The sequence below is a fragment of the Rosa chinensis genome, chromosome 3 (assembly GCF_002994745.2).
Source record: "Rosa chinensis cultivar Old Blush chromosome 3, RchiOBHm-V2, whole genome shotgun sequence".
NCBI classification, from domain to species: domain Eukaryota; kingdom Viridiplantae; phylum Streptophyta; class Magnoliopsida; order Rosales; family Rosaceae; genus Rosa; species Rosa chinensis.
Window position 1 is genome coordinate 19638678 of NC_037090.1, and position 17471 is coordinate 19656148.

Sequence of the window (17471 nt, forward strand, 5' to 3'; positions counted from 1 at the left end):
AGCTTCAAGCTTCCAAGCTTCGAATCTCTCTCAGATCCGTGCATGGACGATCCATCACCATAGATGTGTCAGTGCCGAGAAGAGGAGTCGAACACCGGTGGTGCGCCGCCAGGATATGGCCGGACTGAGGAGTTCATGCCAGATCTCGTTTTCGGGTCGTCTGGTCACGTCGCGAGTCAGAGGCTCTGATCCCTTCCCGAGCCTTCTAGATCAATCTGATCTGGTCCATCCCCTTTTAAACAACATCTAACAGCCAAGATCAGTTTGTGGAGAAAGTGAACTGCTTAGATCGCTCCTCCTGATTTTCTATTTTCCTTTAATAATTTCTTTAATCTCCAAAACTTCCAAAATTCATAAAAATTAGCTTGGGTATCTGAAAAATTCTCCGAAAATTCTCACGGATTCGTTGTGTCGTGTACGTTACTCTCAAACCCTTAAATCAAGAATTTCTCCCAATGAAAAATTCTGAAAAATATTTCCGAGCACCATTAATAATTTTCGAGATCGTAAATAAATAATTATCAAATGATCTCAATTAAGCTCGATAAATTTTCCGGTGCTCACATGTCTTGTTTTATCTAAAGATTGGGTCTAGTGCAAGTTGTGGGAGTTGTGGTTTCAGGGAAGAGACTGCTATTCATTGTTTGTGGGACTGTAAAGTAGCTACTGATGTGTGGAAAAATACTTTCTTGGTGGATGTTTGCAAAGTCTGGAAATAACGAAATTTCATAAGCTTTTTAATCATGTTGCAACTGTTGCTAAAGATTGGGAGCTAGAATGGTTTGCAGTGATTGCTAGGTTTTTATGACAAAATAGAAATTGCAGAGTTCATGGGAAGAATGTCTCACAAGCCCTTGAGTTAATTAACAAGGTTGTTGCTTGGTTTGATTTTAATAGTACAGTACAAAAAGGGAGATGATGAGATGAGTAATGTGCCTAGTGTATTAACATGTATGACCATTTTGGTAATTATACCCAGCCAAAGCACTTTTGTCTCGCAACTTACCAAACACTTAGAAATTGCTTTTTGTTCTCACAGCACTTTTAAAAACAGTTTACCAAACACTCAACTGTTTCTTCTCACAGCAAGTTCGGAAGTGCTTCCTCTCACAGCACAGCAATCCCAAACTAAGCCTATTTCACGAAAGATTGAAGAATGTGCTTCTCCTGAAAAGACCCTAGCAAACTCTATTGGCCTAGCGAATCTGCGAATGAATTGTAATACGTACAAGCATAAAATAAAATATATAAAAAAGGAACTAAAGATGAGTACTAAACGTAGAGAAAGTCTTGCGTGGGGCAGCTGCACCACGTGGCGGTGCGGCTGTCCAATCAGTGTCCAGCATGGGAGTATTTTGGGTATTGCACTTTTAAAAAGCAAGGGTAATTTCAAAATAAGGCAAAAAAATTTTGAAGTGTGATTGGTCAGGCGTACCACGTGTCTGATACACCTGACATATGCAAGAATTTTTCACTAAATGTATGTTACATCAAAACTAAGTGGCCAAGGGAGCTGAAGTGTGGACAACAATAGAAAAATAATTAGGTCCATACTCTTATGGATATATGTTTTTCAAATTCTCTTTTTTTTTTATTTGCATTAATTTGGCGGTACATATTCATAATCTAACCGTTTAAAAATTAAATTAATTATTAATGATTATCTCTGTAAAAGATCAATGTAAACAAAAAAAATTTACTCACTGAATTGCCTCAAACAAATAAACAATTGATCTTGAGATAATTAATTTTCACCAAAACTATTTATTTATTTATGCAATCAAATGAGTAAAGGATTTTTGTTTTGTAGTGACTCAAGAATAAACAATTTCTGTGTACATGGTTCATAAAGATAATATCATAATAACAATAGCAGATGTGGAGCAAATTAGATTGTTGGAGCAAAAGGATACACTTTTCTGCTCTGCTGTTAGATTGTTATTCAATTAGCAATGAGCAAAAAACGAAACGCACCACAAAGATGGCCATTATTTAGCTTCCCATATCGAATAATTTTCGAGAGAACCATGAGAAACTTCATAGCATTGCATTTGCTGCCAGCATTAGGAGCAGTGGGAAATAATATATAAAAGATGTATCATGGACTATTTCCCACCAAAAGTTGTAACAGATTTCATGTATGTAATGACAGAAGACACATCTAATGATCAATTGATCATTACTTGGGGTCGTTACGGCAACAGGAGTTGCCTTCGACTACACTTTTGAGTTCAACATCCAAAACCCTTTACCCACCCAGCTCCTAATCTTTGCAGTAGATTAGGCACTTGGCTAATCAAGGCATCACAACTAATGAAATCAATACAATTTTCAAAGGTTAAAGCTACTGAATCTGCAAAACATGAAAGCCAGACCAATAAGGAAGATGATGTATTGAATCCTGAATGACTAGTAAATAGAGGCAGCAGGTTCATTCACAAAAGATCAAACATTCCAGACTTGTGCATGTCTAATAACTAGATCTTAATCACTACACTTCTTCAAAATTCACCAACTTCCTAAAAGACAGTATTAAAGCTACATGACTGACTACATTACACTATCCCCTTCCTGTTCTGAATCTGATGAAGTTGTGACTTGTTGACTTCCTGGGTTACAACGAAAGATTGTTGTAGCTCAGATGAACAAGTGCTTAAATTCTCCATTTGCAAGCAAGCAAAGCTGATTGTAAGCATGCGTGTCTGCAACAGGTCAAGAAAAAATGGAGGTCTATCAGAACCAGTACAAGAGTATGTACAAAAGGCCAAATGACCAGGCATTAATGGCATTAGCGAATATAATTTATCACCAATATGTTAAACGTTAACACACCATAGGACATGTGAAGGGTGAAGGGCAAGGCACAACATAAAACCATACAAGAGTTACATTTCACATTTCTGCTTCCAAATGTAGTTTTAAGTGATTGCAGTAAAAGGGCCTGAATTTGATAAGAACTGCTTTTGGACTACTAATTACAAGGAAGTCCCATGGTGTAGTTTGAAGAACTAACACGCCCGTGTTTTAATGTCTACCCCACTTTTATTGGCATATTTCCTTGTTACAAGTTTCAATCCTCAGTACTTTTAAACACTCGATGAATAGAAAAACAAGAAGCTGAAGCTATTTCTTCACAACTAGCTCACCCAGTCCAAGCACAAATTGGCATCAAGTATAAAATCTGTGTCAACCACTATTAGAGACAAATTGTAAAATGGAGGGTGGAAAAATGCATACCAATTGTGTCACCAAAGTTGTTCCATATGCTAGCTTGGATAGATTTATCGCTGTCAGCAATACCTATGACCTCAACAAATTTTGTAAGAGGAAAGGGTGGGGTGCCCTTTACAATTAACTGAATTTCATCAGTAGATTTGCCAATGACAGATCCAGCATCCAGTTGCACAACCTGAATCAACGCCCGAACCTGCCTTCCGACATACAACCGCAGCAGCTCTGCATTCACAAAAACGGACGGGTTTGACGTATCCATATCCTGCCAAAAACATATTGAAAATCATCAGCATCTCTTTATAATTGTTCGGTGACAACAACGAATTCTATCAAACCTATCAGGCTCAAAACATGTTACATTCAGCCTACAAACAGTTCTAATCATACTCCATACACCAGTCTCCATTACTAAAATCACATCCATCCTAATTTAATAATAGAAGAGAAACCCATTAACCGAAATGGCGAATAGTAATGTCCATTTCCATACATACACATTTCTTGTACAATTTCAAAAATGTTGGATTCTTCTTATCTTCTCCCTCTCATTCATTGATTTCATTTCGATTTAAAACCAGCCTCTCATCGATAAAATCCTAATCAATCAGAAAGCCCCTAAAATCACAAAAATCGGAAAATTTCACTTTCATTTTGGTAATCAAGATGCAATTACTACGATACAAGTACTAGATTTATGACATCAAAAACCAGCTGAACTGATTACAGAGTAGAGCAACCTGAACCCTAAATCACACCGAGTTAAGCCAAAATTTGAACCGAAAAATCAAAAGGAAAACTGAAATCCCGATTCGGCTTGAACAAAAAGCACAAAGAATCACCGCGTTTGGCTGCCGAGGACCAAAATTGAAAACTTGCGACGGTTTAATCGTGTGAACTCCAAACAGTGCAGTTAAGATCTGAGAAAATTAGGGTTTCGAGATCTTACTGTTGATGATCGGAGGAGATCGCCGGAGAAACTGAGTCGAGAATAGAACTTGAGTTTGGAAGATCGAGCGACGGAGAGCGCGGCAAAAGATGAAGAAGAATCTGAGAGGGTTTTCTCAACTCTGAGACTGCAAAGGGTTTTTATATCAGAGACGCGACTGTGAAACACGCGCCCCCACACGCGGATACGAAAGTGGTTTGATTTTTGACGGGGCGGCAAAATTAAGCGCCAAAACATTATATTAGAGTATACGATTCCCTGTATCGCGATAATTTGAGAGTCGAATTAGCGGGTTTAGAATGCAAATTAAAAATTGGTGAAAGAGCTATCTGTTAATTTTCAGGACTCTTACATTAGATCAAGAGTTCAGATCTTATAAAGTTGAAATAAATATCATAGGCTCCAGTCCTCACTTTAAACTTTAGAGAAGCCGGATCATTCTCATATATTGTAGGGGTGGGCATTTTAGCCCGAAAGCCCGAAAACCCGGACCGGATCCGGGCCGGGCTTTGAGGAAAAAATAGACAAAAAAAAAAAAGTCCGGACCATGACATTTTAAACGGGCCGGTCCCGGGCCCTGGTGTCCATAATCTCCAAAGCCCGAAGATAAGCCTGATATTAATAACCTAATTTCAGCCTCCCTTTGTGCCTTTGTGGTGACTTCAGGTCTTCAGTCAACATTCACTCATTCAGACACAAACTTTCGCAACCATCCCCGAGACATCGACCCTTTCCCAAACTTGTCGGCTTGACCTCAGTTCTTCGAACCCAGTCGCAATCCGATCGAACCCAGTCGAAGCCTCGAACCCACGAACCCAGTCGATCCCAGTCGAAGTCTCGAACCCAGTCGAAGCCTCGAACCCAGTCAAATCCAGTCGAATCCGATCGAACCCAGTCGCAATCAATCGAAGTTGAAGCCAGTCGAAGTTGAACCCAGTCGCAATCAATCGAAGTTGAACCCAGTCGCAATCAATCGAAGTCAAACCCAGTCGATCCCAGTCGAAGTCTCGAACCCACTCGATCCCAGTCGAAGCCTCGAACCCAGTCGATCCCAGTTGAAGCCTCGAACCCAGTCGCAATCAGTCGATCTCAATCGAAGCCTCGAAGTCTCGAACCCAGTCGAAGCCTTGAACCCAGTCAATCCATTCTGCCCTTCTTCGATAACCCAAAGGTCTCAGTAAGTCTCTCTCTCTCTCAAACATCGACAATTCTGATCTGGGTCGTAATTGATTTGGGGTTATCTGATTCCAATTTGTTTCTAGGTGGTAGGATTGAAGAATCGATTTTGATAATGCCCGAAGTCGAAGTGGAACCCGAAGCAGCTGCAGTTATTGGGGCTGAGTTGGTGGTGGCTTCCAGCCAGTCTGAGGCCGGTGATGATAGTGAGCCGGCAGGTGGTGCGAAAACTTTCGATGTTGCAAGCTTTTAATGTGATATGTGTTGTAAACTAATAATGTGATCTGCATAATGTGAAATGGTTGTAGGATGACATGGTTGGCTGGACACCATTTGATGGCAGCAGCTAGAGGCTTGGAAGCAAATTAATGTGGTTTAAAACTGCTAGTTTACTTGGTTTGCCTATTTGGTTTGGAATTTTATTTGGTCTGTAACTTTGATATGTTTGAAACTTCAATTCTTCATTTGTTTGTACTTTGTAACTTCATTTGTTTGTACTTTGTTTACCTTCATTTTTCTTCAAATTGAAACTTTATTTGTTCGTAATTTGTAATTTTGAAGAAGCTATGAATGGATGTTATTCTCTTCGTTTGGGCCCGAAAACCCGGCATGACCGGCCCGGGCCTATTTGGTCCGGTCCTTTACGGTCCCTATAACTGAAAATCGTTATTGAGCCCGGCCCGAAATAAATGGGCTTGGTCCCGGGCCTAGCTAATTGACATGCGGTCCCGGCCCGTGCCCAGGCCTAATATATTGTTTCTTGCATAATATAGTAGTTCAAAGATTAAAAAAAAAGTGTGTGTATATATATATACACACACACTTTCTTAACTCAAAAAAGTATAAACGAAAGGGACAAGATAAAGAGGATGGAGAAGATATGAAGAATCCAATATCCATGACCCGTATTTGGTCCTATAATATGTAATTGTCCTATTATAAGATGTCAAATCTTATTATATGAAATGAAAAATGATAATGTCAAATTTTTCATGAAAAATGACCAACTCATTCCCAATGTACCATATTTTTTACTGACAAGGTCTTGGACTCTTGGTTGTGGTTGTAGGAGGGAATCAATGTTACATTGTTTGTGGGAGTGTTTGGTGTCCTCACTTTCATGATGGAGCAATACAAAATGGGATCGTCTATAGTACATTAGTCTACCGATACATCAAGTAGACTACGTTCAATACAGAGGTAGACTAGCTCAGTACATGGGTAGACATGCAGGGAGTTAGTCTACTCTTATACCGAGCTAGTCTACATCTGTATTGAACCTAGTCTATTTGATGTATCGGTACATTAATGTACTGAAGTATTTTCCATACAAAATATGGAATGAAATCTTTTTTATTGGTTTGTTTCTTCATATTTCATCTGTACGTGGCAAGAGAGAATGAATTGGAGTGGTTCAGCATGCTTTGTTGGCATTAGCAACAAGCCAACAAGAGAAATTCTTGGGTAGGGGCTACCACGTGGTAGGGCAGTGCGGCCCACCAATCAAAACTTAAAAAAAAAAAAAAAATTCTTGTTCCAAAACTGTCCTTAATTTGCAAGGTAAAATACCCAAAATACCCCCCTGCTAGGCAGTGATTGGAGGGCCGCACTGCCCCACCACGTGGCAGCGCTATCTAAGACCTTCTCTAGCAACAAAGGAATGATCGAGTTCATAGAAAGAAGATCTTGCAAACAGAGGAATTAATTAATATATAAGACAGCTAGTCGGTTGGAATTGTATATGGCAGCTAGCTAGGATGACTTAAGGGAGGCACCAGTCAACACAAAATCCATTGAAGTTGGTTTGTCCAGGCCAAGGTTTGATTAGACTTTGATGGAGCACTAATGACAATTAAAGATAAACCCAGAAAATAATGGCATCATCATTGTTTGGTGCCTGAGAATTTGGAGGTGGCACCACAGTCATGCTGTTGTGAAAATACAAGAACATAACGTGTTTTCTGGAAAACGGGGATCGATAGGCACGTTTCAATCCTTACTGAGCAGAAACCAAAAATAACACAGGATTTTTGGTTACGCAGTGAAAACCTCAAACATGAGATTAAAACACTGCGGGGCTTTTACTCTTGAGAACCCAAAAAGAACAATTAACTTATGATGAAAGATATGTTCTTTACAAACTCAAATAGCACTTGCTCGGCTACAATCACTAGACATAACTAATGAGAAGTTTGTCTTCAGTCTTGAACTCCTTCTTCACTTGAACGACTTCACAGCTTCTCTATTGATCTCAAGAGAATTTATGCATATGAGAAACACGACCAAGAACACTTAAGCATGGAACAAGTGTCCTTGACTCTTATGACAAAACCGATCTCAAGCAAGCAAGACTACCAAATTAATTCTTGCGTCTACCCCTATGACTGTCTATTTCCACACATATATATTAAGGGGCGGTGCAATACTCAATCAAACAGAATACAACCCTAATTCGACTTCTACAAGGAAATAATCTTTTGTGTTAAAGATAATCAAATAAAGACACCAAATCCTAAAATATTTAGGAAATTAATAACACAATATGACAAACAGAAAAATATCTTTAAATAAAAAAATAAACCCCAAAGATATTTTCCTAGACCAACCACTAATTAACACACGGGACTGACCATGTATGCATGGATGCGTTTACCTGAGATTCTCTAAGATCAGCGTGTAGGATACTTCAAGGTTTTGTATGGGAATGCCAACACACCATAGATAGTTCTTGTACCTACATGTTGTCTTAAGAGAGCATAGAACTATCGATGACATTGTTGAAGTTTGGTATGTTCATAGATGATGCCTGGGTCTGCATTGACATTTGCAAAGTAGCTTGATTCTTGTGTGGGTATGTCTTCCTTTGCAGGCTGCTATTGAACATGGTGTTGTTTAGCTATGTTAGCTTTATTAGCTTCAGGCACCTCATTGTTGTGCTCAGGAACAGGAGCTTCAATATTAGCTTCATACACAGGGTTTTGTTCAGGAACAGGAGATTCATTGCCCTCATTTGCAACCTGTAAAAACAGAGTCATTTGTATCCTCAATTGCCAAACTCATAGCCTGTGTATATTGAACAACCAGAAAATAAACAAGTCATTTGTACCTAGTTTCTCTTCAAATAAGTCTTTAGATTATGACTTTTCTTGCCACACAGCCCACAACTCACTCAAGAATAATAGCTTCTAGGCAATTTTTCATTTCCTTGAGGTGATGGCTCTTCACCTACAACACATTGACATTATTTACCAGTTGTGTAAAGTTTTACAAATAAACTAAATATTATAGTATGAGTTGAAAACAATTTACTAGTTTCTTTGGTCCTCTTTGTTTTGGGCCTTCCTGGTTGCCTCCTGTAAAGGGGAGGTGTAGTTGGCCAATCTTTATGATCTCATTCCTCACCACCAGCTATTGGATGAAGCATAACCTTATATGCCTCCATATACTTCTTCTGTGTGTACCATTCAGAGACAAAATCATCTAGAGACCAGCCACATGGCAGTCCACACAGATCCCATCTTCTACATGTGCATTTCCTTAGATCCAGTGCCACAGAGTGTTGAGTAATCACTCCTGATTCACATGCCACACCTCTACCTTGTACTTAAAACCTCCAATCACTGGATTGTAATGCCCTATAATCACTTGACTAAGCTGTATTTTTCTTTAATAATTTCTCTACCCTTGGTCCCACCTTGCTTCTCCAGTTAGCAGCTGAGTTCCTTCTATTTGCAAGTCTGACCATTGTTGCAACCCTAATCTCCTCCAAACATGGAATTATGAGATTCTTTCTTTCTTCAAGAATGCTCTTGTTGAAAGATTCACTGTGATTATTTAGCAGAACATCACACTTAGTTTCTTCAGCAAAGTGAGACCTTGACCAATGCCTTGCATGCCTGTCGTTATACCAATCCCAAGCTTTAAGAGATATCTTCTTCATCTCATCCATATTCTTCTTAGTGTATTGGGCCATGGTGGTTAATATGGCCATTGCCCACAACTTTTGCTTCAACTCAAGTCCATTGTGTCCATCCCCCTTGAAATTATTGTGTAAATGCCTTACACAATGTTTGTGTTCTGAGTGAGGAAATAGTTCAACAATTGCTTGTTCCAGCCCTTTCTGCTTGTCTAATATAAAGACTTAATGAGCTGAATGCTCAATCTCCAAGTCATCCTTAAGAAAAGTCAAGAATCAGGTCCATGAATCTCTGGTTTCTTGCTCAACAATGGCCAAAGCTAATAAGCTATGGGATACATCTCATTGTTGCTAGCAATAACTACTGTTGAAAGTAGTTGTCCCTTATGAACAAACTTCAAGTCACACCCATCCAATCATATGATGGGTCTGCAGCCTGCCCTTCCAGCCTTCCCTCAATGTAGTAAAGCATATGTACATTCTCTTAAACCTGGTCACACTGCTATCCAACTCAGTTTGAATCCAGATGGAAGTTCATGGATTTCTCATCTTCAATTCATGAGCATAACTTTCCAACTGGTTATATTGATCCTTAAAACTTCCATCTGCCATATTCTCGGCTTTTGCCTTAGTCCTATAACACATGTGGTACCCTATCTCCATTCCAAAGTCCCTGTTCACATCATTTTAAATGTCATCACTGCTCCATTTTCCATATGCCATGAAGGTGGACTTGTACTCTTGAGCTACAAAAAAGGCATGGCAGTGATAAACTCTTTTTGCAATTGATGAACAAGTGTGTTGTGGTTTGTATGTCTTAACTTGCAGGGTAGGGTTTGACATGTTAGGGCTGCTTGCATACATCCAGTATGGGCAACCTGGACTTGTCTTGCCTCTGACCAACACCTAATGCTTGGTGTTTCTAGGAAAACGAAGTTCATTCTTGGTCAATATATATAACATGTTTTTTGACAGCATTCTTAAACACCCCATTGTTAGGGAACACCATTCCCAAACAAAACCTTGGATTTTTCATGTTCGTCTTGACATTGAATTATTCCCAACCATGAAATCTCCTCTTCCCCTTGACTCTGAAAGGCCCCCTATCTTCACCTTCACTATCACTTGAATTCACACTACTGAATTCATCATATTCTTTTGCATCATCTGAGATATTTCCATCAAACCCCATTTCTTCATACTCAAGCACTCTGTTTGCATCACCGTCCACATTCTTCTGAAACAAAACTTCATCATCATTCCCATCTAACTCATAATCTGAGTTTGTGATCCCTTCAAAATTCAGATCATCATTATCAGAGCTGTACTCATACTCTTATGCATGAGCAAGCCTTTAAGACTCACTACCACTTCTAGTAGCATATGCACTCTACACATCTTTCCGTGGTCCTCCCACCTTTGGCTTTTCCACCACTTTTTCCTTTCCTTTACCTTTATCATTCCTAACTGTAGAAGTTGGACCAGCAGCTGCCACTCCGTCATTTGGTTGAGGTTCCCTAATTTGAATGTCATGCCTTACTGTTCTTATTGGCCCACTACTGTTCAAATTCTTTGGCCCATTAACTGGCCTACCTCTTCCTCTCCTTCTAGACCCATTGCTCACACCACTACTCTGACCAGTTGGTTGTACATGTACATCCCCAAAAATAGCTTCCAACTCTATCATCTCCTATGCTTTTCCCATAGGTTCATCCTCTGCATTTTTCAATGCCTCATCATCTATTAAGGGTAAGTCTTCAATGTAGTGACCAAAGTAGTTCAAGTGGTCAAGGTCATCATCATTGTGGCGCGCTCCAATTCTCATGGAGTGAAGTGTCTCCTAGGTGCCAAACAGACAATGTATAAATCCACAAAATTCTTCTACTGGTTGGAATATACTAGATCATGTCCGGGGCAGCAGGATCATCTGTAATAGGCAGGTACCCACTCCCATCCTCTGATCCAGGTATCCGAAACCAATAAGCAATTGGGCCATGCTGGCCGGTAGCCCAAATCGTATGCCCAGCAGTTCAGCCCGGTATAAGCCAGCTTGTCAGGGTCAACCCCATCCAACAAAACTACTTCATCTTCTCCCCTAATTACTTGACTACAATTTGATTGAGTGAGGCTGACATGACGGGCTCACATAGTTATCCAAGCAGATCCTAGCAATAGTTTTTCTAGCAGAGAAGCCGAATCCATACAAAATATAGTCTTTTATTGAAATGTTATCAATGGTTCAAGAAGGCAGTGTGTATCGATCGGTTGAAAACTTTTGGATTGTGGACTTGTGTTAATAGGTGGCACTTGAACTCGGTCCTAAACCCAAAGCCCATTAGCCCAGGTAGCGAGCAGCTTGGTGGGAAAATTTTGGGCACAACTCGAATCTCCCTCTTTTATTTAGAAGCAGAACGAGAGATGGGTGTCTCCTTCTCCTCCTGGTAACCCACTCAGACTCAGTAGATCGGCGCGTCCTCCCTTTTTGCCGCCACCAGATCACCCCGTCCTCCGTTATCGGCTTCCAGTGATACCCATCTTCCTGATCTGGGACAGCTATCAGGTATGGATTCATTACTTACATATTCGTCCCTTAAACCCAAGAATTGGGCATCATCTCAAGTCTGTTCTCACTATTTGTTTCGAAATTCTTCTGCTTTAGCTCTAACCCATTACAGAACAGCCATAAGCAAGGATAGAATTCATTAGGCTATTTTTTTTTCTTAATTATTTTTTGGTGCCCAAAATGTATAATATTTACAAAATTTGAACACTTTTGTCTATTGAAATTGCTTTTTGGTTACAAGCATATAGAGATTGACATATGATTGTGGGCTTGGTGCTGTTGATGTCACATAACAACATTTGGGATGTAGTTTTCATGTCCTTAATCCTTGTAGGTGTAAGGTGGGTTTAGAAGAAGAAGTATAAATGGAGCGAAAGCAGAAGTCATTGGCAACTTCGAGTTCTCGAGCTCCAGGAGCTTGTGCTGACAGTGTTTTCAGATTCTTTAGTCTTCCAGAGGAAGTGTCCCATCACATTCTCTCCTTCCTTCCTGTGAAAGACCTCATTCGCTACGGCGGACTGTCCAAGAAATGCAAAGAGTTTCAACTGTCGACTCCGTCATTGAACTTTGAGGGGTTTTCGCACCTGTCTAATAATAGGCATTTCAGGTTGTTGAGTTGCTTGGATAGGTTTTTGGTTCTTCGTGGGGATAATAAGATACGACGCTTCCGTGTTGATTGGAATCTTGCTGTAGGGAAAACTGCGAGCTTTTATAATGAGCTTTACCGAGTGATCACGTGGGTGCATGTTGCAGTCAAGTGTAATGTTGAAGAGCTTGATCTCAAGTTGGCAATTCCCGATGCAACGACGTTCGAGCTGCCTCTTTGCATCTTTGATTGTGGATCCTTGAGGTCTCTATTAGTGGAGTGCGATAAAGTTCTAGCAACGCCTTCCATTGCGTGTTCTACTAATCTTCAATACATAAAGTTGAGAAAGGTTAAAATCGATGAGGGGTTTTGCAAATGGATCTCGTTTTCTTGCAAGTGCATCAAGGAATTACATTTCGAAGAGGTTGAAGTGGAAAATATTACCATTGAAAGCTTGTCTCTGGAGTCATTTAGTTTTGTGTGTCCCTCTTACTGTGACCTGTGTCAACTTCAAATCTCAGGGGAGAAACTTGAAGAGATAGTTATAGAGTGGAGATGTGATTTATCTAGCAGCACATCCTTTAGTGTTTCAGCTCCAAACCTTAAATCTTTCAAATGGACTGGGAATTTGTTGAATCACCAGAGTCTAGGGAATTTAGTGTGTTTGGAAAAAGCAGAGATTTTTCTGAGTCCTCCAGCAGATGGCTACAACTTTGACAACACATTTGAGGTTCTCCACAGTATATGCAAGGTTAAAGTTCTTGTTCTAAGCGAAGAGACTGCTAAGGTAAAACCTCATACCAAAACTCTTTTTTGCCAGATACCTGATCATTTGCAATATGCCAATATGGACTTATGCATACTATGTCTTCTTTGTAATCATTTTGACTATTACCTGGAACAAATTGCCTGGCTATGAGTCTTTCCTAGTCAAATGAATGTGTGAGCTAATTTATGTTAAACTTCTGAGTTGTTTTACTTGAGAGTTTGCTTTTCATGTTTATAATTTTGCAGGCTCTATTTAGGGAAGGTCACATTCCTGCACAGTTCAATGATATTTCTTACTTGGGTATGGATATTAAGAGCTGGGATGATGATGTAGTTCCAGCAATGGTCTCTCTTATGAAAGGAATGCCGAATTTGAATACTTTGAACTTGAAGTCTATCCATTCCGTAAACATCCCAAAACCTGAGGTATGTGCATGCACTCTCTGTATATCTCTGTCGCACACACATGTGCAGTTGTGCACACTCTCTGTATATCTCTGTTGCACACACATGTGCAGTTGTGCACACTTGAGTATACAACAATGAACAATGTTACCATTTGATGTATCTAGAATGAGCCTGTGAGGTGCATATCAATCTTGGTTAGAGAAAACGAAGGCAGTTGTGCTCTAAGAAGGGTTATCCTTATATATTGGTTTTGCAGCTCTGGGAACAATGTTATCCTTATTTGCCAAATAATCTCTTAGTAGTAAGAAGTTGCTTGTTTCCTTTCCAGGAATGCCGATTTGATAGGACGTACTGGAAATCCCAAAACTTGTCTTTGATTTTGGAGCTGAAGGAGGTAATAATAGAGCTTTCCGGTGGGAACATTGACTTGGAGTTAGCAAGGTATATCCTCGAGGATGCTAAGAACTTGCAGAAAATGGTGATAATTTATTCACCACAGCAATCAAATCTTATCAGGGGACTAAAGGGAAGCAAGATGAATTCCACCGCTATCATTGTCTTTCAGGAAAAACAAAGAAAATGAAGGAAAAAACAGAGGTTTAATACTTTTCTGAAGAACATATTATGTTAGAATATGAAAACGACTGAATGTTGATAAATGCAATGTGGCTGATGTGGCTTTATTTTTGGGAAAAGGATCCTAATTCTGTACTCCTAGTTTGTATGCTCTAACAGATTTGTTATTCAATTGCTTTGATTTTGTTTTGAGGACAATCCAATTGCAGTGTTTTGTTGAAAATCTATTGCAGTGTTTTGCTTAAAGTTAAAAATGTTTGTTTATTTTTCAAAACCAGAGATGGACTCTTGTTATTATTACTAATATGACTTTCCCCTGAAGGTAGGTTTTGCCTTTATCATGTATGACAATGATTTTTTTTTTTTTTTGTTGTTGTTTGTCTTTAGTCTTTTTTTTTTTTTTTTTTTCAATTAAAGAAAAAATTCCAAGTAAAGTAATCTGTAATCCCCCCATTGAACCTCCAAAAGCAGGACATGGTGCTAATGTTTTCTCTTCCAAAAGAAAACCAGAATGACCGGTTATAAACAGACTTACCAATCGAGTAGATTTTAATGGGAATTCGCTCCGAATTCATTAGTAGACACAGAGATGGAGTCGGTGGTTCAATTCGATAATCTAATAAGAATCCAAGTCTGATAATTCATTAAGGTCCCATTTGGATAGGGTGATTTGGAGTTGAGGATTTGGATTTCAGTCTCCCAAATTCAAATCATCTTGTTTGGCTGTCTTCTTTAGTGGGTATTTGGATTTATTCAAAATCAGCCCAGAGATTTTAGATAGCAAAAGTTGATGATTTCAAATAACTAGGAGACCTTAGTTATTTCAAATCATCAAGTCTTGGACTCGTTGAAAAAATAGATCGCGCCTCTCTCTCTGCACTTCTCTCTCTCTCTCTCTCTCTCTCTCTCTCTCTCTCTCTCTCTCTCTCTCTCTACGTTCCACATCTCCACTTTCCGGCTCTGCCTCTGTGGCTCTTTTTGCATCGCCAACTACTCCAGCGACTGTGGCCAAGCTCTCCGTCGCCAACTCCATCCCAATCTACTTTCTCTCTGCATATCGGCTCAGCCTCTGCAGCTTCTTCTACATCTTTGACGACTCATTGACTCCGGCGACTGTGGCTGAGCTCACCGCCATTGACTTCATCCCCTCTGAGTCAAGTTTCTGATTGCTCTGAAGCTTTTGATGGTTGACTTGGTTGAGTTGGATGTTGTTCTAATGTTGCAAATTCTAAATCTTTACATATCTTTTTTCAATCCAAGCAGTGAAATTTAAAATACACATTTCAATTCTGCAGATTTTAAATACATAAGATTTGAAACTCAAATCCAAATCAAAATTCTGTTTCCAAACGGGGCCTAAGTTAATTGTATACGTAAGCTGAAAATGGATGGTAGTGGATTTTTTTTTGTGAAAGAAAGGCTGGTGCAGCTGTCTTCAAGCCTTGATTAATGAAACTGTTGAATACAAGGGGGGGGGGGGACATTGAACCTAAACCCCTTATTAGAATAAACATCTAGAGAACATCCCTAAATAATATTGGGAGACTCTACAAAATACATGTATTCTAACAAGCACCAATTACCAAAGAGTGTGCACTGCTGGTTACTCCATTTGCTTTGACATAGCGGTGACACATTGAAAAGATAACTCATTACAACGAAGCATAATTACTAAAATCACAACTTTCCTACTATGTTGCCGCTAGAAAATAACTCCGATCACACTTAGTTTCATTCTGCCACTAGGAGCTTGCGACCATTTAAAAATGGATCACCTCCTCACTAGATAGGCCAGATAAGGCACTAAGAGTGCAGGCAAGAACATTTAGCCGAACTAGCCCTACAAGATACATGCAGGGATTTATTACAAGCCAAAGGCGAGATAACACTAACCAAATAAAATAAACAAAACTAAAAATATAAATAATAAGACCAGCCCAAGCCAGGAGAATTTTTTTTCTTAGTAACTCAATAAATATTAATACTCAAGGATAGGCTTTAATGAGGACCACTATAGTGAGGATTAGTTGAAAACTTTTTTATTAGACCTAGTTTTCAATTACATTTTGGCAAATGAACTATTAGATGTTTAGATATTTATGAGTAGATCATTTCTGCAAATTTTCAACCAAATTGGAAATTGTTAAGACATTTATACTAATGATTTATCATTTATGAACATGAACTGTTCAAATTTGACAGATTTGGTTCGTCCATTTATTTGATCTAGTTTGGTACCTTAACGATTAGCAATTCAGAAGAAAATTTTCAGAAATGATCTACTCATGCATACATAAACATTTAATTGTTGATTTGCCATAATGTAATCGATAAGTCGGTCTCCCAAACCGTTGATTAGAAAGTCATCAACTAATCCTTATTTTAGTGATCCTCATTAAAAGGGCTCACACTCAATAAATACTAATATGTTTTAGGGAAACGATATTTGAGAGAGAATTGCTGTGTGTTCTCATTGATAATAGGGGCCTCTTTATATAGAGGATTACAATGCATAGAATCTGAATTGTACAAGGAAATGTAATCATACAATGAATGAATATCTCTAAGATATTCTCTCTAGTTAAAACCCTATTACCACTTGGTCAAGTAACCTAGAGTTTTGGCCAGACACACAAATAGGGATTTACTTGAACACTCCCCCTTGTGTCGCCCAAACATGGTGCTCCTCTCGTTGCCTCATTAAAAACCTTGCCAAGTAACAAAAACCCAGTGGGACAAAAATAACCTCGGTCGAAGGGGAAAAAGAGCACAACACACCATTCACGTTTCGAGACCATACATGTAGACACCTCCCCCTGACGATTACAGTAATTGGAGTACGGATAACTTCCGCAAACGATGCTACCAACATGTTTCTCGAAAGTGGAATTTAGGCAATGACTTAGTGAGCAAGTCTGCCATACTGTCCTCAGATCGAACCTAGTTCACTTTGATTTTGAGGGGAGTTTGTTATTGCTGATTATATTTGGTGTTGTCGCTTTTGATGTAGCATTTGCTTCATTTGTTCAAATCAAGCAGCATTATCCTAAATGCTCGAAGGCTCATCTGTGGTAGACTTCAAACCACAATTGTTCGAACATGCGTAATTATGGATCCAATCCATATACATTCACAAACCACTTCGTGAATAGCAAGAATTTCTGCATTATTCGAAGATATAGTGACTAAGGTCTGTTCTGTAGACCTCCAAGATATTACGGTCTTATCCTATGGTGAACACTTAACCAGTTTGGAATGACCTTTGTATGGGTCAGAGAGATACCCAAGATCAGCAAAA

The 17471-nt window shown here is 39.2% G+C and overlaps 2 protein-coding genes across 2 annotated transcripts; one reads left to right on the top strand and one right to left on the bottom strand.

The window, feature by feature from the left end:
* Window positions 1-2363: 2363 nt before the first annotated feature.
* Window positions 2364-4362, bottom strand: LOC112193589 (replication protein A 14 kDa subunit B). The gene is made up of 3 exons (XM_024333777.2): window positions 4181-4362; window positions 3238-3496; window positions 2364-2702 (listed from the first exon to the last, which is right to left on the bottom strand). Exons 2-3 carry the CDS (start codon window positions 3491-3493, stop codon window positions 2638-2640), a joined length of 321 nt encoding a protein of 106 aa, XP_024189545.1. The 5' UTR covers window positions 3494-3496; window positions 4181-4362; the 3' UTR covers window positions 2364-2637.
* A 7239-nt stretch (window positions 4363-11601) lies between these two features.
* Window positions 11602-14398, top strand: LOC112193024 (F-box/LRR-repeat protein At4g14103). The gene is made up of 4 exons (XM_024333029.2): window positions 11602-11832; window positions 12170-13208; window positions 13436-13615; window positions 13926-14398. Exons 2-4 carry the CDS (start codon window positions 12201-12203, stop codon window positions 14178-14180), a joined length of 1443 nt encoding a protein of 480 aa, XP_024188797.1. The 5' UTR covers window positions 11602-11832; window positions 12170-12200; the 3' UTR covers window positions 14181-14398.
* Window positions 14399-17471: the final 3073 nt, after the last annotated feature.